At 49.8% G+C, this 22,751-nt stretch overlaps 6 protein-coding genes across 6 annotated transcripts; 4 read left to right on the forward strand and 2 right to left on the reverse strand.

Annotated features, from left to right (window-relative positions):
- Positions 1-4,781: 4,781 nt before the first annotated feature.
- GUITHDRAFT_135841 (hypothetical protein) lies at positions 4,782-7,014 on the reverse strand (the record flags this gene model as incomplete). Its single annotated transcript, XM_005836590.1, has 16 exons — positions 4,782-4,817; positions 4,871-4,921; positions 4,971-5,018; positions 5,066-5,131; positions 5,180-5,245; positions 5,288-5,330; positions 5,373-5,527; positions 5,581-5,796; positions 5,841-5,921; positions 5,970-6,014; positions 6,130-6,182; positions 6,307-6,362; positions 6,515-6,616; positions 6,662-6,743; positions 6,793-6,863; positions 6,926-7,014. The coding sequence occupies 16 exons, from the start codon at positions 7,012-7,014 to the stop codon at positions 4,782-4,784; spliced, it is 1,260 nt and encodes a 419-aa protein (XP_005836647.1).
- A 923-nt stretch (positions 7,015-7,937) lies between these two features.
- On the forward strand, positions 7,938-9,787 carry GUITHDRAFT_162066 (hypothetical protein; the record flags this gene model as incomplete). Its single annotated transcript, XM_005836591.1, has 7 exons — positions 7,938-8,337; positions 8,387-8,525; positions 8,571-8,994; positions 9,041-9,202; positions 9,317-9,379; positions 9,425-9,550; positions 9,617-9,787. Exons 1-7 carry the CDS (start codon positions 7,974-7,976, stop codon positions 9,785-9,787), a joined length of 1,449 nt encoding a protein of 482 aa, XP_005836648.1. The 5' UTR covers positions 7,938-7,973.
- A 21-nt stretch (positions 9,788-9,808) lies between these two features.
- Positions 9,809-10,845, reverse strand: GUITHDRAFT_104632 (hypothetical protein; the record flags this gene model as incomplete). The annotated part of the gene is made up of 6 exons (XM_005836592.1): positions 9,809-9,856; positions 9,913-10,041; positions 10,278-10,385; positions 10,438-10,507; positions 10,554-10,653; positions 10,701-10,845. 6 exons carry the CDS (start codon positions 10,843-10,845, stop codon positions 9,809-9,811), a joined length of 600 nt encoding a protein of 199 aa, XP_005836649.1.
- A 340-nt stretch (positions 10,846-11,185) lies between these two features.
- On the forward strand, positions 11,186-11,687 carry GUITHDRAFT_104633 (hypothetical protein; the record flags this gene model as incomplete). The annotated part of the gene is made up of 2 exons (XM_005836593.1): positions 11,186-11,291; positions 11,494-11,687. The coding sequence occupies 2 exons, from the start codon at positions 11,186-11,188 to the stop codon at positions 11,685-11,687; spliced, it is 300 nt and encodes a 99-aa protein (XP_005836650.1).
- A 609-nt stretch (positions 11,688-12,296) lies between these two features.
- On the forward strand, positions 12,297-14,025 carry GUITHDRAFT_151428 (hypothetical protein; the record flags this gene model as incomplete). Its single annotated transcript, XM_005836594.1, has 13 exons — positions 12,297-12,334; positions 12,733-12,842; positions 12,888-12,932; positions 12,985-13,037; positions 13,093-13,134; positions 13,189-13,237; positions 13,325-13,390; positions 13,438-13,472; positions 13,522-13,570; positions 13,623-13,730; positions 13,774-13,807; positions 13,854-13,915; positions 13,973-14,025. Coding segments are annotated over exons 2-12 (523 nt in total), but the record flags the coding sequence as incomplete, so codon positions are not given.
- Positions 14,026-15,760: 1,735 nt separating this feature from the next.
- GUITHDRAFT_151429 (hypothetical protein) lies at positions 15,761-16,960 on the forward strand (the record flags this gene model as incomplete). Its single annotated transcript, XM_005836595.1, has 10 exons — positions 15,761-16,016; positions 16,061-16,129; positions 16,173-16,224; positions 16,271-16,307; positions 16,364-16,397; positions 16,442-16,539; positions 16,586-16,631; positions 16,686-16,773; positions 16,829-16,881; positions 16,924-16,960. Coding segments are annotated over exons 1-8 (523 nt in total), but the record flags the coding sequence as incomplete, so codon positions are not given.
- Between the last annotated feature and the right edge of the window lie 5,791 nt (positions 16,961-22,751).

Raw genomic sequence — 22,751 nt, forward strand, 5'->3', positions numbered from 1 at the left:
GAAACTCTACAGGATGGGGAGGGTCAGAGAGATTTCGAGAAGGCCCTTGATCTGTATCGTCTCGGCTCACAGCGAGTTCGTCACTCGAAAGATTGTTCGGCGAGATTTGCCGCTGCTCGTCGTCTTCTGGCTCAATGTTGGTGCCATGCAGCCTTGAATACGGCCATCTCCTCACCCTCAGTCGCCTACAGGCAGATTTCAAGCTGGAAAGAGAGATCCCCTGCCGCCATGTCAGGATTTTCAAACAGCAGTATTAGTAGCATAAGAGGAAAATCTTACAAGTGAGGCAGCGGCGTCTTCCTGGCGCATGTGAAACATTCCTTCAATCGTCGGCAGGTCTAGGTCTACGGGAAGGCCCGATGGAACTTCAGCATCTTTTCTAGGTCTAGCTGTTACTCGCACAGTCTGCGCTGTCATAAGATACCAGGATAGTTGAGATTCCTTCAAAATTCACAAGAAGAATTGCAGCAATGTTGAACAAAACACACCAGTTGTGTCATACAAAAGTCGATTCCTGGTAAAGGATGAAAGAAAAGACAAGCGTGTTAGAACTCTATGTACTAGGGTGTGATGGTTTCAATCAGACTCGCTCAGGTTTGCGATGGCAAGTTGAAGTCGATCTGATAGTAGCAAAGGTGGTGGAGGCCGAGGATCCGAGGAACAAGGGGCGAGTGCGCGCCGGCGCGGAGAAGAGATGGGGAGGGTGCAGCCTTGTCGAGCAACGCAATCGGTAGTAAATTGAGGAATACGAGCTGTGCGAAAACACACCCTTTCCTTTACTTCTTACACCAGGTGTCGCAGCCAAGTGGTCTCCGTGCACAACCTGCTGACAAAAAGGTCTTTCCAGAATCTCATTCGATCTGCAGGTTTTCAGTCACACTGGCCTCCGCCACACCAGTCCAACGACATGACGACATTAGAAATAAATTAATATTTATATTTCCATACGTCTCCGTACAAAATACAGTACCAAATCCTCTCTACCAGTACATATGTTCGAGAAAACAACAACTAGTTTTATGCTGTTCGGGCTTTGAGCATCAGCGACTGCCTTTCGATTGGTTTGCCTCCTTCATGTCACGGCACTTGGAACCTCGTGACTAGTGCCCTAAAAGGGATGTCCTCGGCCCCGTTCCTTACCAGCAATTATTTACGCAGAATTGCTGCGAGTGAACCAGCCTGCCATTGCAACATCCCTTACGTACTCATCATGAACAAGTTGATATAAGTGCTCGTCATGAACAAGTTGATATAAGTACTCATCATGAACAAGTTGATATAAGTGCTCATCATGAACAAGGCAACAAGAAGGAATGACGGTTCAGGATGGAGCATATGTACCCGCATGAGAGAGCTGACACGTCTCCTTCATCCATCCTCATTGAGGGATATGAGAGCTCAAGCTTCGTTGATGTTACTTACCAACATCACATCTTCATTGGTTGAGACAAAACAGCTCTTGCTCATTTAAGTTGATTCTATTCTGACCTGACTCTGACTTCTGCGGACAACTACTGTCACTCTCAGCATATTGTTCCTCATCCACTATCCTGCAGAAACTCAGGTTCTTGACCGTACTTCCTTCTCAGAACTTCAAATCAAGAAAATGATACCTTGTCGTTAGTTCTCGCTCAATCCATCTGGAAATCGGAGATGCGCCCGGCCATCCTCCATCACCGTCCAACTTTCATCCTCCATTCTCCACCCTCCACCCTCCACCGAATGAACGTCGAGGCAGAGGTTATCTTTTGCAGATTCATGCAGAGAAGATCTCTCGCATATTTGGTGCTTCAGCCTCAAGTTCGAACTTAGCTGTCTCTGATTGCTCGAGTTGGCTCGCTCACCCGACCGTACCAGCATGTGGCGATCCAAACCGTTGCCTGTTTCACGACCGCTGTTACGAAATTATGTTGGCCAAAGTTGAAAGATTGAAAGAAACATTGAAATATTTCAAAATTTCTGAACGGATCGTGATGCGCCTGCGCATACCGGGACTGTCCAAGAAACGTTGTTTTAAACAAATCCTTATAAATGCTGGTCAAAAAGGTCAAATCGAGCTTCGCACCCTCCCCCGAGGCCGCCTCTGGTCCTGAACCAATCCTTCCGTCTGAGCTTCCTTCACTTTGATTCCATCATAGCACTGTTCAGATGATCAAAATCTCAAAGGAAAGGCTATCGTGGGTTGCCTTCAATGATCATCTGTTTGCCACGATCACGTCTGTTAGCACATTCTCATGAGTGTGACTGACGCAGGGTTATCGTAATAAGAATGCCTTACAAACCATGAGCAGATTGACACTGAAACTTACCGCAGTGATTTTGCAGAAATACACATGCTTGAAAGCCTACTGAGAAAATGCATGCAGTGATAGAAATCTTCTCATTGCCTCAAAACAGTAACATAATCACAAGAAGTCGAATATCTTCAAGAGTTATGCGACGGTAACTAAAGCGATAGCTGCACTTGCCAAGAGAGGGAAAATCGGACATTCTGTAGTTGCTTGCAAGGAAAAATAGGTCACAAAAGTCTACTGCAAAGCCGCATAAATGTGTGTCACGCGCATCTGCGATGAAGACAGAAGGAAGCTTGGCCAGCAACTGATGGATGGCCGTTTTCATGTTCAGATGTGAAAAATAGACGGTTGATTCACATTTTTCAGCATTGTGTATTTTTGTGCAATATTTCTAAAATTATATGGGTTCGTCTTTACATACTGGTTCGAAATCTTTGGCGTTGACAAACCATTCTATCCAGGATGGCGCCAGTGTTTGAACGTGCAAACCTGCGCTGCTGCTTCCAGCTGCATCCTCGCCACTGGAACTATACGACTGTGATGACGAGGTTGTATAGATTAATTCTGCCGCAGGTCGGATCGTCGGATGATGGAGGAAATGTTGTGTTGAGGCGCTTGAAATACTTGTGTCATTATGAAAGCTATGTTCGACCGAGCCGAACCCCGCTGCGAGTTGCGTAGAATTGAGGTCCGGACTAGCAACACTGGGGTGCACGTGCTGAGGTGCATCCGCGACTTCCAGCGCTGTCTCCATCTCAGTAGGGGAATCAGCAGCCGCCTGATTCCGATTCCGCGAGTAAGGCCATCTCTTCACACCCAGCCTACGGCATGCTGACTTGAGGCTTGTAAGTGAAATCCCCTATCAAACGCCGAGTCAAGGATTAAAGTCGCTGCTACACAACCACAGAGACTCGGGCGTACCAGTGCAGCTGCTGCATCTTCTTGCCTCAGATGGTAAAGACTCTCCACAGTCTGTAGATCAATCTCTATGCTTGAACCTTCACGGTCCTCCCCCCTCCTTGGTCGAGCTTTGACATTGACGATGTTTTGCATCTATATGTCTCTCACTGATTTTTCAATCTCGAGCAAATTCCTTCAAGGGCATCATGTCAAAGTATGAATCTGTTTCATTCGATTCCGTCAGAATGACAGCTGATCTTGGTTGTACGGTCACCTGGACATCAACCTTGGACGCTGGACCAGCAACTTTCAATCCTGCTTTGGAATCAAATCAGTTCAAAATCGCATGAACAAGCAGGATCAAGTCTTGAATTTTATCGGTATTGCCTGTACCATGTCACATTACACAGGTGATGGGTTGGCGGGGGAGGATGCAGCACAGCAGACAGGGGTGGTCTCGCTCCAGTGTGATGGAAATATGACGAGAAGGTTGGAGATCAAAGGAGTGTTCAAGATATTTGGCTAGGTGAGCATGCCACAAGCGCTCCTTCATGCCGCTCTATCAAGGCTCGCGTGCAGTGGAGGTCGGGGCGAGGAGAGGAAGTGTACCCCTTGATAGGGAACGGGGGAAAGACGGGGGTGGGGTGGATGGGTCTGATCGAAGGTGTGTATTTAAAACTTTACAAACATTTTAGCGAATAGTGTGGTAGTAACGAAATGAGATTGCGGTACAACCTCGAGATAAATTGCAGTACAACTGAGGTAATGTTGTACTGTGCCACTGGTACACACTGCAAGAAATGTTCGTTGTAAAGTAACAAGATGCGTGGGTCTTCCTCTATTGCTGCGATTCAATAATTTATTGCGAGGGGCCCAAGTGATATCAAGAGAATACATTTTTGTTTACACCTTTGTAGAATTTTTATGGCAAGAAGTCTAAACTAAAATGATTGTAATCAGCTTGGCAGTCTCATCTACGACCCTAGGAGGAAAAAAAAAGATCTCGAGATTTTAAAAATTAGGACGGGCATGTCAGCACTCCAACCTCTTAATTGCCAGGTGTTTTGACTGTTGCGAGTGAGGAAGCTCCCCAACGGGATCGAGAGATGCGAGGTTGTGAAGCCTGTGAAGCCAACACATGAATGTCACGCTATGGCAACGTGCAGATCGACACAACAGACATTCAGCTATCTTCGTCTGCACGGGAGGGATGCTGGTCACCTAGCTCTGTCTAAAGAAAGCTGATTGAAACAACCACCAGGCAGCAAGTTTGGGGAATCAGAGAGCGTACCAGCGCAATGTGTGTTGTGTTTACTCGAACACAACGAGCACGACAGACTGATGCCGTCGGCTACAACATAAACCTATTCCCCTCCACGTCTGCTACACGTGCGGGGCACTGTGTGCGGTATGCAACTGACCACCTTGCACTATTGCAGCAGCATGCTGCACGTATCGAGGCTCGATGCGCTCATCCTGTACCGAGGTAGCTGTTGGATTCAACTATGACATTGCAGCATTTTATTTGAAGCCAAATTAGTACCAGTCTACACCAATTACACGATAATAGCTGGTCATCAAGAAGGTCTATCGCGGAGCATCTTGTGGAGCCCAAACATATTCCTACATTAGAATCAATTAAGAGATCAGCTCAATCATATGTGAAAAGAGGTTACCCTTATCAAGTTCCGAAGGGCATGGTTTTGGGTCAGTGATAGATGCGACAACTACGATGGAGTCAGGAGAACGAAAATATCGCGCATGGGAGACGCGCACTGGCGCTCCTGTCTTGGGAGAGGAGCGATGTCCCAGCGCCAGCCACTCCTAAACGATCTCATCTGACGCGGCAACGAGCAGCTGAGAAATTTCACCTCCATGGCCTCCTTTTCGTAACTGAAACCATCGGCTGCTAGGACAGGGTTGCTCATAGGCTCAAGCTGTGAAACTTTCTAGTCAGAGGCGAACGATCGAAAGACAGTATCAACCGTAATTGGACAAAGAAATTCGTCAGGGATGTGTGAAGAATCGTTGGAGTTGCTCTTGAGAGGAAGCTGAGTGAGGTTTCAGCGTACGAGAGGAGTCACCGGACTTACCTTGACTGATTGACCGACAGGATGCGACACCACTCGTCGTCCCCTACGGCAAAGTTGAGGGGCAGCATGTAGAGGCATTCTAGACCTTCGTGGGTCCAGAATGACATCATCGTCGTCCGAATCCTCCATCTGTGCAGGCGCTGAAAGTCTTTTCCTTGGTTGTTCGGGTTGAGAGGGAACTGAATTTTGTTCGTCGAGGGACAACTTGATGGCAAGCTCGAGCATCCGATCTTCGAGATCCTTCAGACTTGAAGTTCAGGAGAGGTGTTGATGAAAGATGCGAATGAGCACACCTGCGCCTCTTTCCTGGACAAGCTTGTACGCTCTGCCATCGGGGCGCTGGGACGCTCTTTGTGCAGCATGGCAGATACACTTCTGACACTATCCTTGCCGTCCGCCCCTTGGACGGCAATGATATCGCCTGTGACTACTTCCTGCGCTGGGCGAAGTATTTGTAGGTCTATGCTCTCATTGGTCTGCAGGCCATTTCGAATGATTGACAGTACTTCCTGCTAGGGTGTGAAACGGCGAAACAGAATGCAGTCATTCTTACCTTCTCTTTCCCCTTGACACTGCAATTGTTCACTTTCTCGATGACATCGCCGACTTGAAGTCTGCTTTCGGCAGCGATAGACTGCTCCTACACATCAAACACTTTCATTCTTCCATGTCCATGGTTTACCCTTGGAGCTATTTCACGGATCGCAAATCCTGGATAGGCTAGATCCTGTAAGTTGAATCAAGTGATCAATCATGAAGTACCTGAAGATTTTGAGATTCGCATCCCCAGCATCATCACGCTTCCACTCATGTCGACTTGACTTTTCAGCGCCACAACAAACCTGCCAATCACGAGCCTTTAAATGCGTGTCATTGCATCTCAAATATGCCATGACTACCTGTCTGAGTCAACTGGGCATGGTTCAGAGTTGACTGGCTCTGAAGAACTTTGTGAGGGAGGACTTGGATGCTCGTCTTAAAGCAAACATGTCATTCCGTATCCACAACAGAGTTTCTACCTTGATTCCGCTTTGCCTCCTTCTGAGTGGCAGCTATCTTGGCAGCATTGAGTTGCCTGCACGCAGCAGCATTCAATGGTCTGCATTCTTGTCCAAACCATTCCTTCCAACCTCATCCAGATGTGCCTGACGTTGGTTCCCGCCCGCAGTCTCCAGCAACCGCCTCGAAATTTCACATCGAAGATGCCTTCATGCCGCGGCTGGCGACCTGACCTCAGAGCAGATAACAAAATTGCCAAGATTCACCAAGATTTCCTCAAAGTCTCGAGTGTATATTTTATCGCTTCCGAACTCGATCCTAGGAGCCGTCCTGTACAGCTTTGAGACAGGTAACACAAAGTGAGGAGCAACGAACCTGCTGTTCATTGCTGCTAATGCTCGGTCTCTCCGTTCTCTCTCTGAGTTTTCTGATGGTCGGAAATAACGAAATGTATCATCTGTCATGAGATGACATGAATCGTTTGTGCAATCATTAAAGGACTATACCTGTCAAGACAAAACGACGTTTGATCCACTTCTCGTCCCTGGATTTTGGTGGATCTTTCTTTCCGAAGAACCTCAGGATTCATCGTCAGCCACTGCAAATTTCGTCGACTCTCAAGTCGAAGTGAATTACAACCTTCCAAACATTCCTTTTGGCATTTGGATTTGATCATCATCGGGAATTTCTTCTTCTTGCATTTCAAGCAATCCTTCCATCCTCAGCATTGCGCCGCAAACAATCCAATACCCAACTCAGCAGATCTCTAGTGACTGAACGAAGAATCAGATGGCGAATCTGAAAGAAACCGCAGATTGTTCTAGTTAGCGCTCTAAGTACGGTATAATGCCCAGCAAAAGAAATCTTCTGGATACTATTCGATCGTATCACTATTCTGCTTCTCTCTGCTCTCTTCTTCTCTCTTCTGCTCTCTTCTTCTCTCTTCTTCTCTCTTCTTCTCTCTTCTTCTCTCTTCTTCTCTCATCGCCGACTAGTTGTAGCTCCTTTTTGGGGGTAAGATTAGAAAAACGTCAAGCTGCCATGACTCCTTGAGGCGGACCCGTTGCACACTGGTATGCACGGCCGCGCCTGTGTTGCGGCTCGATTTCTTGTTCATGGCGGGGCGCATCGACCAGGAGGTGGAGGAGGGGCATGGGTGATAATGACGACAGGAGCAAAGGAACGAAGGCATGCAGAGATCGTCCTCCTGTGGCTTGCACTGTTGCTCGCATGCAAGGTGAGAGGATCTGCCCCTCAGGCTTCATTGCGAGGCTGCGAGAGCTGCCAAGTTAGGAGGGATAATGGTTGCTGGAGTCGGATTCGGCTCAGGGGAGGAGCAAGCTCTCCTAGAGCGTCCTCTGAGATTGTGGAGATAGAACGAGAAGATTCGGAGATCTGCCTGGAAACGGCAAAGAAGGACGTGTTCGATACTTCGTCCTCTGACGAAGATGTCTTTGCCTCGTCCAACTCCGAGCGTGCGAAGGAGGTGGTGGTTGTTCAGGATGAGGAGGAGAGGCTCGAGGTCTTCAACAACAGCGAGTACAACGAATTTGACGACCCGGTGTTGAATCCCTCAGCTCAATACTTCCTTACCAGATGCCCTGGAGGGAAAGCTGATGCTGGCAACTACATTGGAAGTTGTAGATACTTCATTTACCGGCTGGCTGATGAAGCCTGGAGCGGAGAAATGGACATGGCAACCTTGAGGATGTGCTTTCAAGCTATGAAGGCATCTGAACTGGTGATGGAGCCTGGAATGTTGAACATGTGCATGTTCATGGTTGCTGGAAGAGCGCACGGTGGAGACGCAGGTGTGGAAGACGGCATGGCCATATTGGAATGGATCCATGAAGAGAACAAGACAGCAGGAGGGATGGACTGGGGACTTGATCGACCCAAGAGAATGAATGGAGAAGATTATGCTGACATGATCCATGAGCGACTGAATTACTCGAGCTGCGACGAGCGGATGCGAGACTATCATCCCTGGACTGACTACGCCGGCAACACCCTCCGATCTTCGTATGAGATACTGCTGTCTGTAATTCAAGGAACGCCTTGCGATACCCGCATGTCACTCATCTGAAGAACTTGTTGCAGGTGCTGGTAAACATGGAAAGGCAACCCTGACCGATGCCCAACGAGTCATAGACGAGATGATTGAGTATGGAGTTGAGCCGGATATGGGCACTTACTCGCAACTCCTGCTGACTGTCGCGAGTTTGGCCAACAGTGGAAGGTGACAAGTATCGATCTCATCGGGGATCTAAGATGATTGTCACAGGGCTTCCATGCGTGACGCCAATGCGATCATGGAGCGCATGATGGAGGAAGGAATTAAACCATGTACTCTGACTTATGGATCCTGGTGTGCAGTCGTTGCGTCTTGTGCCGGCAACGAGGAAGGAGTGACGTGGCGCGATGGAGAGGCGATCTTGGAGATTGTCTACCGCCTAGGAATCCGACCTGATTCGCAGCTTTTTTGTTATATCATGAAAGCAGCCGCCAACCAGGCAGAACGAGGAGTTGCAACCCCTTGGAGTCCAGGCGAATATGTCTACGATCCTGTCCGAGATGCAGAGCACATCCTCAAGCTGATGGATCGTGTATATCCCAAGATGTATCCTGGAGATAGCATTCTGGATGGATACATAGACCTGGTGAAAGCGGCGGTGAAGCGGAACAAAGCTGGTATAAACGAGGCAAAGGTGCGAAGAGGGGCTCTTTTACTTCATTTCTTTAAAGTTGTTGCAGCGAATTTTGCAAGTACTGCAGGAGGTGGATGATTCGCTCTGCCACATCGAGGACGGAACCGTGCGGATAAGATCTGATTGCTGGGAGGACAGACCGATGGACTTAGGCCCCAACATCGACTTCTTCAACTCTTATCTCGAACTAGTCCAGCTCTGCTTCAATGTAAGTTTTCTATTTCTTGCCTTTCACTCTATTCGCCATGTGCAGTAGCTGTGCAGTAGCTGAATCATACGCAACTCCTCCTGTCATCCAAACTACATTGACTTGTCTTGGCAGCGCGGGGGCGCGAACCTTGCGGATATTTTGCAGCCTGTTTTGCTACTGAAGAACTGGTCCTTGGTAAGTTTCGATCAGCTGCTTGTATCATGCCCACATGATTTTCAGGTGGGGGACTTGAAGACAAAGACGATCCTCAAGGATATTCTGACCCACCAAGAAGAATCTTGCGGAGGGTGCAGAGAGCACTCGTGCCACCTTCATGGCCCACAAGTCGAAGAACTCCGAAAGCAGGTGAATTCACGTTTGTCTCTTTCTTCTCTTTCAACTTGTGCTGGAGTCGGTGACAATCTTTCATAGTTGGAGGCGATGCATGATCTTCCCTTTGACCTGATGTGGCTCCGCTACGAGAGGAAGTACAAACGTGAGCCGTACGTTCAGAGCGTTCCAGGTGTTCGATTCCGTTACGACGAGGCACCTCCAGAATGGTTGTACAAGGACATCTGGGACGGGCTGAAGGCGATCAACTGAGCGGGAGGTAATGGTTTCCCCTCAGCTTGAAAAGTGCTCATTGAGGAAATCGATGATCCTCGTTGCAACCTGTCAAACTATCAGCATTGAAGCAGCTTGTCTGGATTGCGCCAGATATTCTTCACCGCTCTCTGCGCATGCAGGATCACGTTGTGGCCGGCGTCTCGTGCGACGAAGACATGGGCGTGAGGGAAAAGTTCTTCACATCGTCGCATCACTGTGAAGGGGACAAGCTTGTCCTTCTCTCCGAATATCTGTCGAAAGAGATGATCAGAAACGACAGAACGACAGAAAAGAAGAGAACTGCAGAGACAACCACAACGAGATGCACTACCAGGAGTGTTGGAAGTTTCTCTCTGGACAGCTCCTGCAAGATTCCTGTGTTGTCTGCCAGCAAGTTTCCTTCGCAAACGAAAGATTGGAGAACAAGCTGTCTTGGGCAGCGCTACAAGGGATAAGAACTTGAAGACCAGAAGAGAACTTTGCTTACTTGATGCTGTGTCAACCAAAGCGCCGCGAGGAAGCGGAAGGAGTTGATGTACTGCATCATCGCCCGCTGCACCAGTGCATTTTTTTGTGTACTATAGAGAGCAGCCAACTGCCGAGAAGAGATGTCAAGCCTGGATTCTACTCGTTCATAGAGTGCTTACTTGCTGAGAAGTTGGGCCTAGCAAAGAGGACAAATGCCTCAAGACAAGCCCTCCCAGAGGCGTAGCAAGCCTGAAGAAGAGGATGAGTTCAATGGCGATTTAGGCTTTCTACTCACGCTGAGACGAAAGGAAAGTTGGCATAGAAGCAAAGACCTTTGTGGAGCAGATTCAAGCTAACATGCTTGCTTCTGAAATCTTCATCCTTCTTGTTTAGACCTGAGAGGGGGGAAGTGAACAAAAGAAAGGCCTGAATGTACGGAAACCGGCTGCAGGGGCGATCAGAGTCAACGAAAGCACTTTCTCCTCGTTCTCAGTCGCAAAGATGGTAGCGACTAGGCAGCCAAGAGAAAATCCGACGAGGTGAATGCTCTTGTTGAGCTGCTTGTACTTTACAAGAGGTGAAACCATTCAATTGCAACGAAACCTTCAGGCTCGAAAGGAGGCTTGCAAGCTGCTTGGACAGCAGGAAAGGAGTGTAGTGAGCGTCGGTAGGAACAGCTGAGTCTCCGTGTCCTATCAAATGTCAAACAAGCTCGATGCAATTGCTGCTCAACCCCAAAAATCGAACGAGACGACGTCCCAACCCTCCTGCATGAGCGAAGACTGGCAGATTGTCAAAGGAAGCAGACGATTTCCCGCTTCTGCGCACCATGTAGGAAGACCAAACATCGCAAGTCATCGACACGCCATGAAGAAGAACGATCGTTCCTCTTGCCACTCCTTTCGTTCGCATGTGACGATATCGAACATGCGCCAACTCGGAAGGTTCTCCCTGCCAGGTATCAGCAAACCACAGTGGCTGTGCATCAGCTACATGCTCCACTCGATCAAGATAGTCTTGAGGGACTTCAGCGGTGAGCTGCTTGATGGTCAGAACTATATAGCAGGAAGATCAAACGACCAGCGGGTAGCTGAATCTTGCGATTTCGGACTTAGATGGCAAAGGAACGATGACGTGGCGATATTGCTCCTCAGATGACCCTTGTAGGCCCTCTGTCACCTTCACATGATGTCACAAAGTACTCATCAAAGAATCGGTATCGTTTCACACCTCAGTTTCCAAAACGTTTGAGCTGCTCATCCCAGTGAAACTTAACCTAAGAATGGTCAGCAACGAATCTAAGTTGGAGGCTTTCAAGACTGCACCAGAAAATTTCTTTGAAGTGATCCAGAACCAGTTTTTTATCCAGGCCAAGGAGGAAGAGGAAGTGAGAAAAGACCCATATGAGCTGTACTTTTCGTCAACGTAGTTATGATTTCTGAAGAAAAACTACCAGAGTGAAAGAAGATACCACAAGGATTAGTGTGAACAACACAAATCCACCGACAAAGAACCAGACACCTGTGGTGTGATCAAATGATCGAAACTATTCAATACAATGTTCGCGTACCATCCTCAGCATGTCTCAAACATGCAGTAGCAGGCGCAGCCTGTCACTCAATCAAAAAATGCTAGAACCGTGCAACATAGATCAAGGTTGAGAGATGGTATTCGAATCATGGCATACCATCTTCGTGGTGATCTTCAAGTGACCACAGGTCTTCTCCCTCTCCCTCTCCCTCTCCCTCTCTTCCTCGTCCCTCCTCCACCACTTGGATCCAAGCACCACCATAGTCGGGGCGTCTCCTGGCCCCCTCTGAAGGTTCCCTAGTTTACTACGGTAACTAAATTATTTAGTCAAAAATTGTGTTGACCATTGAGGCGGGCCGGTCCAGATGACATGAGGTGCGTTACAGATACCGTTACAACTTTGAAGGACTGCCATCTTTCGCAACTTCCTCGTCATGCTTGGCATGATAGAGTCTACCCCACCCCTTCACTCAAGGATTCAATTGGGTCAAGGAAGGGGGTACTCGGTAGAGGGGAGGAATGGCTCAGCCGCAGATGGCAGATCAGGTGCGTGTACGCGAAGGCGAGAAAATGATGACGATGAGGGAGAAGAGTAAGTCTAGAACGATGAAGAGCGTTGAGATGAAGGGTGGGAGAGAGAAGATGGCTGTAGATGGATTGACATCATGGTGGAGAAAGAGTCGGGGATAGTGGTCGCGATGCGATCTCAGGGGAGGTTGAAAAGCAGCAAGTGCGGGAGAGGAGAAAGACAACAAGCAGAAGAAAGCAAAATAGCGAGAAGGCGCCAGGTTGATGAAGCGAGGAGCAGAATTGGAGATCCAGGACGAGGAATATGAAGGGAAGGGATTCACGAAGGGGGACGTATGATTCGTAACTATAGTGAACTTGTGAAGCAACAGTGAGCTTATAGGTTTATATCCCTATAGTGATCTGTTCAACTCTAGGTGTGAGGCTGACGAATCAAAGTCGACCTGGAGATCCCCATCGGGAGCGAGACCCTTGATACACCGCTGGACTTGGTCTCGTTTCAAGAATGGCAAACACGATGGAACAGGTGGCCGTAACTGATATCTCTCTGCCATTATGACATCTGTGGAAGGAATCTATGATGGAACAGATTCTGAGAGCCAGAGACCACTATCAGGTAATGACCTGAGCTCATGTCCCCGGCCCGGTACGCTCACGTTGCTCGAAAGGTCCTGGGATTGGAACGAGATTGCAATGAGATGGACATTAAGAAGTCTCATCGGTGATGCAAATGGCTCGTGTGTGCCTTGGCTTCTGTTCTGAGGAGACTTCAACAGAAACTTGGTGAGGCTTGTTCATCCCGACAAAGTTCACTGCAGGTATGACAATCAGCTGGGCTACTATGGTTGCCCCTCACTTGCGTGCACTTCTAGCTCCGACAGCGAGATGAAACGGACAGAACGAGCGTTCAGAGCAGTGCAGGTATAACTTAGTTTGGTACTTGTTTGGTGGAAGATGCTTCTTCATTGCAAGCTCTCTAGGCGATCGCAGGTTTGAACTTGAGTGCAGGTCGCGTATGAAACCCTGTCACTTCCACACAAACGCAAAGCGTATGACCTGCAACTTAAGATGCAGGTGTGCACTGGGTTGTTGAGAGTTTTCATCGCCCACGATTTTGACAGGGGAAGAGTGCGCAGTTTGTACCCGGAGAAAGCAGGTTGGATCGATTTTCAACATGGGTAAATTTTTTGATTTGAACTGTGAAGCAACTCCGGAGAGGATTTGGACGCAGAGGATGGTCCGACGACTGTTCAAGTGCTTTGTGTATATGGCCGAATGTCTTGTTACCAACTCTCTTGCTCTGCAGTTCTTCACGATGATTCTGCAAATTCTGCTTGCTGTCACGATTCATGTTGCAAAGACAGCGTTAGCTGAACTTCTTATGTTCCATACTGCACAAGCGCTTCCACTTCAGGCAATGAAAATACATGTCTTTGTTTTTTTTACCATTTTTGTAGATTGCGATGTTGGCACACATATTTTTGTGGGCAGGTAACGGTTCGCCGTCGTGCTTGCGCCATTGATTTGAGAATGAAAGGTTTTGGATGCGGGTTTCTGACCTCGGCGATTTGGGTCGGTCTGGGTTATACACTGAACAATGTATTATGTCATCTAGGCTCAATCCAAGACTCTTGACGTTGCTTTCTTTGACTTCAGCTTGTCGGAACGAAGAAATTGTTTATTTGGATCCTCCGTCTCGGAATCTTGCAGGTTGAGATTGGTGGTTGTAGCATGTCACACAGTGATCATACCTTTCACAGTTCGAAAACTGGAATACAAAAGGAGGAATTCCTTTCTGGGCCTTCGTATTTGTCACAATCCACTTACAGATAGGTTCATCAAATCACATCCACAGTCATGTATCTAATATTTGGCTCCTCGCCTGCAGCCTATCAGACTTCGTTCTCCTCTGCTTTCATATCAGGAGTGATGGCAGGCCTGACAATATTGATCGGTACCTCATGTACCATCTTAATTTTCTTCTTACCTTACTCAACAGGACTCTTAATGCCGAACATGTCGTTTGGATCGAACGCGATCTATGTTGGAGGAGGTGCATGTCCACCGCTGCCGGCATATTGACAGGAGTGAACATTTACTTGCAGTCATCGCATTTGTCGGAGTCTATTATTGCAGTGTCGACGTATTCGGTGCAATCTTCGTCGGAATCCTTGCCTGGCACTTCCTCCAGGGACTCCCGACGGTAAGAGAGCTTGTGTTACAATGGCCTTGTTCGTGGGTTTCACATCACAGACTTTTGATCTGCGACACAGGTTTGTCTCGGGACATTGGGTATGGTATTGCTGTACATCGTATATCGGTGAGCCTTTGACTCTTGCGTCTCTATGGTGTTATTCGGTTGACTTGCGATCAGATTAAGCATATCAGTCTTGCTGTTTGTCTTTGCATTGGTAACTTCCGATGGCGATGCCTTTCTGTTTAGGTCACTTTCTTTCTGTCAGGTCATCCTTTTCTTGGGGTCTGAGCAGGTAGAGCTTGTTTCTCTACAAGCAACGAGCTTTGTTCGTTCGGTGGACTCAAAATTGGCTTGCAGAGCTTACTCCTCGTTGTCATCGTTCTTCTTTCGGCCATCATCTCGGTGGACACGTTTTTTGTGCATCTCAAGTCCCGTCTCATTCACTTCTAGATCTCCAACTATGGCTTCTGGAGCTTTTTCCTCTACTTCCTCGCGGTGTACGGGGGGAGGAGAATGATCAAGGGGAAGCGCCTCGGCAAGAGGATGGTGAAGCCTCAAGCTAGAAGCAGGCACGAGCTGAATAGAACGCTGCAGATCCTCTCCGTCGGGCTAATCTGGTGTCTCGAGTGTGGTTTCCTCTCCGGCATGCTGGTGAATGAGAAGCGCTTCATGCTCTCCCTTGCTTATGCAGCTTTCAGTGTGCTTTCATCTCGTACATCGCAGGGGAGATCCTCGTGGCGACAAGGGATGTGGAGCATGACGATGGCGTATGTGAAGCCCAGCGGCAGGACGAGCAACTGATGTCTTGACAGGAATATCGACCTCGCAAGGATGGAAGCGCAGGAGACGATGGTGATGCTCTTGACAAGAACGATGGCGCATGTTGAGAATCTGTGACAGGCAAGAGCAAGAGCACGCCCAACGCGAAGAAGAACAACAAGAAAGGTCGCAAGTGAAGCCTGGAAGGCGCTGACTCGAATATTCTTTCAAGTAAAGATCCTTTCTCTTCTTTCCAGCTGCTATGTCGCCACGTTCCGATCCGAGCTCGCCTCATTTTGGTTGGCTGGAAAGAGTGAGGGCAGCAATTAAAGGTCTCCCTGATTCCCTGTAAAAAATGAAGAGGCAGCAATTGCCATTATTCCAAGCCCACCTCAGAATGATATGAAAGTGATCCGCAAAACTGGGTGACCGTAAGGATCCATGCAGACCAGAGGAGGCGATGGAGGAGGCGGAGGACGAGAAAGAGGAGGAGAGGATCGAAGAGGAAGATAACGAGGGATACCCAGAGGAGGATTCTCAGCACGGACTGCTGAACTCAATCGTCTAATCGATGTATGCTGCTCTCCCGACGCGCTACTTCTGTTGTTATGTTGTCGCCATCGTCCTTGTACTCAAAGGACGACAAGTCGATGGCATGTCTGCGACTTCCGGAGGACATCTCAACACCTACATACCGAAGGCTTCAGTCGAAATGTTGCTAGATGAAGCAGAGGCCGCGATGAGGTTCTCACGATTCTCCTGCTACTCGTCCTGACCTCGAATGCTAGTCGTGGGGAGGTAGAGAAGGCATTGCAAACATACAACAGAGCGATCGCAGAGGACCCTTCCTGCGAGAAGTAAGCTTGATGTCACCGCATGGCGATCCTAAGGCTCCTGTAGGCTTTATGCGTCCAGAGCAAGTGCGCTGTTGAAGATGAATCGTCTGCAGGAGGTTTGACGCGCAGTTGGGTTTGTGAGCATGTGATGTCGAGCAACAGGCGTTGGATGATGCGTTCACTGCCAAGAGACTGTCAGGTTGCAAGATACTCGTTGAGCTGACAAGCAAGAATCGGTGGACTCATGTCAAGCAGGCGATCGCAACAAGAACATAATGCAGGAACTGCGGTGAGAGCCATGTGCTGAAGAAAGCTGTTCTCATAGAGCGTTAGGGAGGACGCGATCGAGCAGGAGGAAGAAGACGTTCTGATCAAGTTTCGAATCAAGACGACTCACCCCTTACGTGTCGGAGAATGTGTCTACATCGCTGGTGCTCGCCAAGGGCAGCGCGGAACATCATTGATGGCTGCGTTCAGGAAATCACGCAAAGCTTGGAGGTTGGGATCCAGAGAAAGGACTCAAGTACTTGATGTCTATCTTCTTGCAGCTCCGATGAATTTGATTGCTTGCTTCAAGGCTGCAGGAAGTAGCGGAAGGAGATGAAAACTCGGCGACTTCAGAGCGCTTGTGGGAGGGGTGTCAGATGGTTGATTGCAAGGATGCGGTAAGGACTTGTTCGCATGTCGACCTGCTTGCAGTCAACTGCTCCTGTCCTCTAGGAATTTCTGCTGTACAAGTACGTCACTGGGTACCCAAAGAAGGGAAAGTGGAGGTGCGAAGCACTGGCTGATGCTGTTGTTGAGGCGTGAGCCAGGTGGGAAGACAAAGTGAAGCTGAGATCGTTCTCTTCAAGTGAGAGGGATACGTTAAAGAAGCACAAGGAATGATCTCTGCTCCCCTGCTCTTGCCCCTAACAGTCTCCTGCAGGCGAAGACGCAAGAGGAGAAGGGCAACGTCACGATCTTCCTCAAGGATGACGGGGAATTCAACGTGTTCGTGGACGAAGACGAGGAGCCGGCGTCGCCTCAACGAGCGCCGCCGGGGTACTCGATCTCGGAGTGTAGCTCTCCTACCTGTGATGCTGCCTTTGATTTCAGGTCGAGACACCAACAAGGTCAACAACTTGCAGTGGTGAAAGACAGTCCAAGCACAAGCTGTGTCTCCTTTCAGATTCAGGTGAGTTGATTTCCTGGACGGGGGCAAGAGGTGTATGCAATAACTATGAAGAAATTCTTCTCCCTTCCTCTCTTTTACTCTCCCTCCCCCCCGTCCTCTTCGTCTCCATCCTGTCATTCCCTGACAAACGCTCTCGTTTCCACAGGTAGAAACACAGTTTGGGGATGAAGTCTACATCTGCGGCTCATGTCCTGAGCTCGGGAGTTGGGTACCAGCACTTAGCAGGAAGCTGATGACCAACAAGGTCAACTAGTTCTGTCCTCCGAGACGTTCTGCCCTGCTAAACTGTACACGGCTCGCAGGAGATCTATCCGGTCTGGTTCACGGACATTCAGTTTCCTGTTGATGGTTGAAAGGTAGCCTCTACGCTCCCTTGCTCTGACCTGCCTGCAGGAAACACAATCAAGTACAAATATCTCATCCGTCATGCTACGGTTCGATCCTCCTGTCCTCCGCACGCTTCACTCCTCGTTCTGCCTTGACTCCTCCCATTTCCCGTCTCTTGCTGATTTTTGATGCCCCATCTTCTCCCTTTCCCCTGCTCCACCTTGTATCGTCCAACCCCTTCCTTTACCCCTTCTCGCCCCCGTTGCCTCGCCCTCTCTCCCCCTCACTTCCGCTTCCTTCTCCCTCCCTATCTCCCTGCCTCTCCATCCTCTCTTTTTTCTGCCTTGCTCCCTCTCATCTAACACGTCAACAACAGCAAGACGAATGGATGTGGGAGGAATCGATTCACGACCGAGAGGTAAAGGGAATGGGGCACAAGCAACCTATGACTCAACTTGATCAGATCCTCCCCATCGGTGAAGCTTTCTCTGTGAACGACGGCAGGTCAGGCTGAATTTTCTCCTCCTCCTCCTCCTCCTCCTCCTCCTCCTCCTCCTCCTCTCCCGTCCTCTTCCTGCTGTCTATCTGCGAAATGCTCCTTGTTCCCATGCATCTCCTTGCTACCGATGAACCTCTCCAATCCTTGTGTCCTACCTAAATTCTCTGTCCCTTCATCCTCTCCCTTCCTCTGCCTCCTCCGCTCTCCTCCTCATCATCCTCGACAGGTTCAACGTGGCAAGACGGCAAATCACTTTCCAGAAGCTGCGGCCAGCAGGAGGTGAAGGTCAACCCATGATCGACGACAAGACGATCAAGTCTCAGATACTCACCCTCGAGAAGAAGAATGCTGCACTCGAGGTTTGAAGCGACTGCTCCTCTCCCACCTCCTGCCCACCTGCGAGTTCTTCCTCTCGTATCTCCTTGCTCTTCACCCCTGTTTCCTCTCCCTCCTGCCTTGCTCGCCTCCCTCTCGCCTCATCCTCTCACTCCCCGATCAGGCAGATATCTCCGAGCTGCAGAAGAAACACTCCCTCGCCCTCCAAGAGGTCGAGGCCCTCCGAGTCCAGGTGAGGGTCAGCAGGAGCGTCAGCTGGGGATTGACGCTGATGGACATTCAGTCGGGGGAGGAAGGAGCCGAAGTTGCCCTCGGCCTCCTCACCAAAGTTCAGGTGAAGCGAGAGCAGCGAAAGTTTGACCGACTGACGAGCGGGACGAGCAGAGCCAGCTGTCAGCCCTTGAAACAGCCAGGTGACATCTGCCCCCAATGCTCATCACCATCGTCGTCACCGGCCACCATTATCAGCAGCATCTCTACATCATCAGCATCATTGCATCATCACCAGCACCAGCACCAGCACCAGCACCAGCACCAGCATTTGCATCATCATCCTCACCTCCAACAATATGAACATCAGCAGCGGAGTTGTCGTTCGGGCAGAGTTTGTCACCACTGATCTCCTCCCCTTCACTAGGTCTGCCATCGAAAAGAGGACGGCAGAAGCAAAGGTAACAAGAGGGAGAGAGGGCGCGACATGACTGACGACGCTCTTTGTTTTCAGATGCAAATTCGAACTTTGAACGAGACCGCGATCGTAAGTCTGTCGTTCCCTCAGCTCCTCGGGCTCACGACCGACTTAGGAATCGAAAATCGCCTACGAGAAGTGTGACGAGGAGATCAATGCGACTAAGGAATCGTCTCCTGCTCTCTCAACCTCTGACTTCATCCCTCCTCTCCTCTGCTTCTCTCTTTCTCCACTGCCCTCGTGGCTGATTGTCGACGTCACAGGCGGATTGCGACATGTTGGCAACAGAGCTTGTTCAACTGCAACATGCTCTGAAGAAGGAGAGTTGAGATGACCCTCTCAGCAAGACATTGATTGTTACTCTTCGTGATCTCAACAGGTCGTAGAAGATGTCATGCTGAAACGAGACGCTCTGCAAAAGATCGAAGAGCAAGACAAGCAAGCTGGACAGGTCGCCAGCTACCCCTTGTTCAATCTCAAGCCATCATCATCATCATCATCATCATCATCATCATCATCATCATCATCATCATCATGGTTTTCTCCTAAACTCTTCCTCTCTCCCTCCCTTCTGTTGATTCCGAGAGCCTCGGCTCCAACTGCCGCATCGCGCAGCTTTGTCACCTTCTGGGCAGGAGCTGAGAATGGAAGTGATCAAGATAGGAGAGCGCATCAACAGCATCGAAGGTCATCGACAGGCCTCTGCTGTCTGAGTCTTATCTCAACTTCTAGGACAACTTGACGACACCGGGCGAGAAGAGCTGAAGCGAACAGTACATGACCTGGAGGTCCAGGTGACGGGATTGTTGCAGAGAGAGTCTGGGATGACAAGTTGGGAAAGGTCAAGGATGCAGAGAGTGAAGCGCAGGCGAGGTCCGATCAGCAACAGAAGAGCATCGAAAAACTCAAGAAGGTAACGATTTGCCAAGTTTGAGGAAGGAGGAGGGGAGGAGGGGAGGAATATCGTAGAGAATTTAACGTGCGGGTCAAACTATTAGATGCATAATGAGTTCCAATCAAACATGGAAGCTCAACTTTCCAAGATCGCATCGGAGGAGAAGGTACCTGGGCTTCAGCACTGTTCCTCCTAACTCATGCAGGCTACTGAAGTACAACTCCGGGAAGTTGAAACAGAGATGGAGAAAGTATGTTCCTTTCTCCCCTCCTCTGCTATCTCATGCTTCATTCGACCTTCCCCCTCTCTTCCCACCTCCTCCTCTCCTCCTCTCCTCCTCTCCTCCTCTCCTTCTCTCCTCCTCTCCTCCTCTCTTTCTCTCCTTCTCTCCTCTGCTTCGTTCGTTCCCACCTCCCTCCATGCTTGCTTGTTCCTCGCTCTCAAGCAGCTTCAAGGTCGCAAAGGAACTGGATGAGCTGCAGCTGCAGCACGCGCGGGTAGCTGCTCGTCTCACCGTCTCACCGCCATCACCAACATGCTTGCAGGCAAACAACAAGACGAGCGAGCTAGCGGAGAGCATGCGAGAGATGCGAGACAAGTGAGGGAGGGAGGCAGGAGAGAGGAGACTTTGACGTCACGTCAGACTGGAGCAGCAGCAGCGGGAGGAGGCGGAGCTCGATCAATCGGTTCGCCTCCTGTCAAGACCCTCTGATGATGACGTCGAGATGGATGCAGATGAAGGAGAGGAAGACGGAGAGCCAGCGAGATATCGAGGACCTCTCTCGTGATCCTCCTCCTTTGCCACTGCTCCGACTCACGTCCCAACCACCAGGAAGGCTAAAATCATCGGAGGAAGAGCTTGCTCTGCTCAAGGTTTGCTACAACTACTTCTCCTCCATCTCCCATTCCCCGCTCCCGCCCCCTGCTGTTCTTCCCTGCTGACCATCTCTGCTAGCTGGAAGAGCAGAAGAACACTGCCAAGAAACGACAATCAGAGCAGACTTTGCTACATCTCAAGGGACAGGTGGCTGGGTTGAGAAAGCGCGAGCCATTGAATTGAGCGAGGCTGGCAGATTCTTGCCATCACCCGCTACTTCGAGAAAGCTGTCAACTCATCGCAAACGATTGAGACTGATGTGAAGCTCCTCTCCTCCCGCTCCCTCCCTCCCTCCCTCCCTCCCTCCCTATCTACCTACCTACCTCCCTCCCTCCCTCCCTACCTCCCTCCCTCTCCCCCTCTCTCCTCTTGTTCTTCTGCTTTTTCTACATGTTCTTTTGTCGCTCCGTTCGATACTTCTCTTCTCTTCTCGATTTGTGACGAAATTTGACGAGTTGTGCTCACTTTCACATACATGCGCATCAGAGAATGCCTTCAGTGATGGGGAGCTGCAGGTTGAGAGGCTGAAGCAAAACATCACCGTGTTGGAATCAAAAGCGCGTGACATGTACCAGCAGGTCCATCCTGCCCATTGAATGCTTTCAAGTCCACAATCTTATTCCTTTGCAGTCAAGTCGGATCCAGCGGTTGGAGCAGGACAAGCTCAAGTTGTCTGCGATGTTGACAGATGCTGTGATACCTGTTGATGAGATTCGACTCGTTTGACAAGGATGTTCGATAGCAAACGACGCATGATCACTTGAACGACGAGTTTGTGCAAATCAAGGTAACGAGAGGACTTCTGAGGGCACCAGCCTGTCGTTGACATGCATCCAAGACTCGGCTGAACGAATCAGACTCGAAGCTGCTGGTAGAGTTGCGCTCCCTCTTGATACCTCGCTGATCGACACGTTGAAAGGAAGTTGAAAGGAACAAAACCAAGGAACTAGCGCAGCTAAACGACACAAAGGTGACAAACTCCCGTGCTGACCTTGATCGTTGACTTGCCTCCCCGAAGGCCCTCTTGACCCTGAAGAGACAAAACGTGACGTGGCTGTCGGGCAATGTGCGCGGGCAAGCAGGAGGAGAAGAACAGGATGGTGAGAAGTTGCTGCAGGTGTCGCTGAAGATCGAGGAGCTGCAAGAGAAGAAGTACCTGCTCGACTCGATCAACTCCGAGCACGACAGTCTCCATCAGAAGATCATGGAGGTTCGGAAGTGACGAGCTGACGTGGATGGGATGATGATTGTTGTCTCTGTCAGGTGCAAAAGCAGAATGCGCAGATGACAGAGAAGGCGAGCAAGGGCGAGGTGAGAGGCAGCAGAGGGAGGGAGGTGGGGGGAGACAGCACAGGGGAGGAAGAAGGGGAGAAGTCGGGGGAGGGGGAGGGAGCATGGGGGGGAGGGGGGTTCACCACCCCCAGGGTTTGATGGTACCATGTTCGTGCCAACATGAATTCGGTGCAAGCAGTCAGGATCAGTACATGCTTCTTCCCATGTTGGGCTGGGCACCTGCTCGAGTGGTCAACTTCGTGACATGCAAGCATCGCATCATCAACGCACCGACGCCTGCTGTATACGCTCCTGTCACTCCTCTTCCCTGCCAGGGTCGTCAGCTGACCGCTTCCCCGTACCCACCCGTTCAATCTCTCTGCCACACTCTCCATCCCCTCTCCATGACCAAACTTGGTACCGGCAGCCCAGCTCGCGCAAGGTTTGCTTGTGTCATACGATTCTGCACAAAACGTCAATCAGAGAGGAGGAACTCCGAGACTAGATCTTAACCGGGTCTATTCCAGAGCCCGGCAGGGTACCAGCAGGACCTGCTTCGGTTCGGATGCCCA

Source organism: Guillardia theta, assembly GCF_000315625.1.
Source record: "Guillardia theta CCMP2712 unplaced genomic scaffold GUITHscaffold_17, whole genome shotgun sequence".
In the NCBI taxonomy this organism is placed as follows: domain Eukaryota; class Cryptophyceae; order Pyrenomonadales; family Geminigeraceae; genus Guillardia; species Guillardia theta.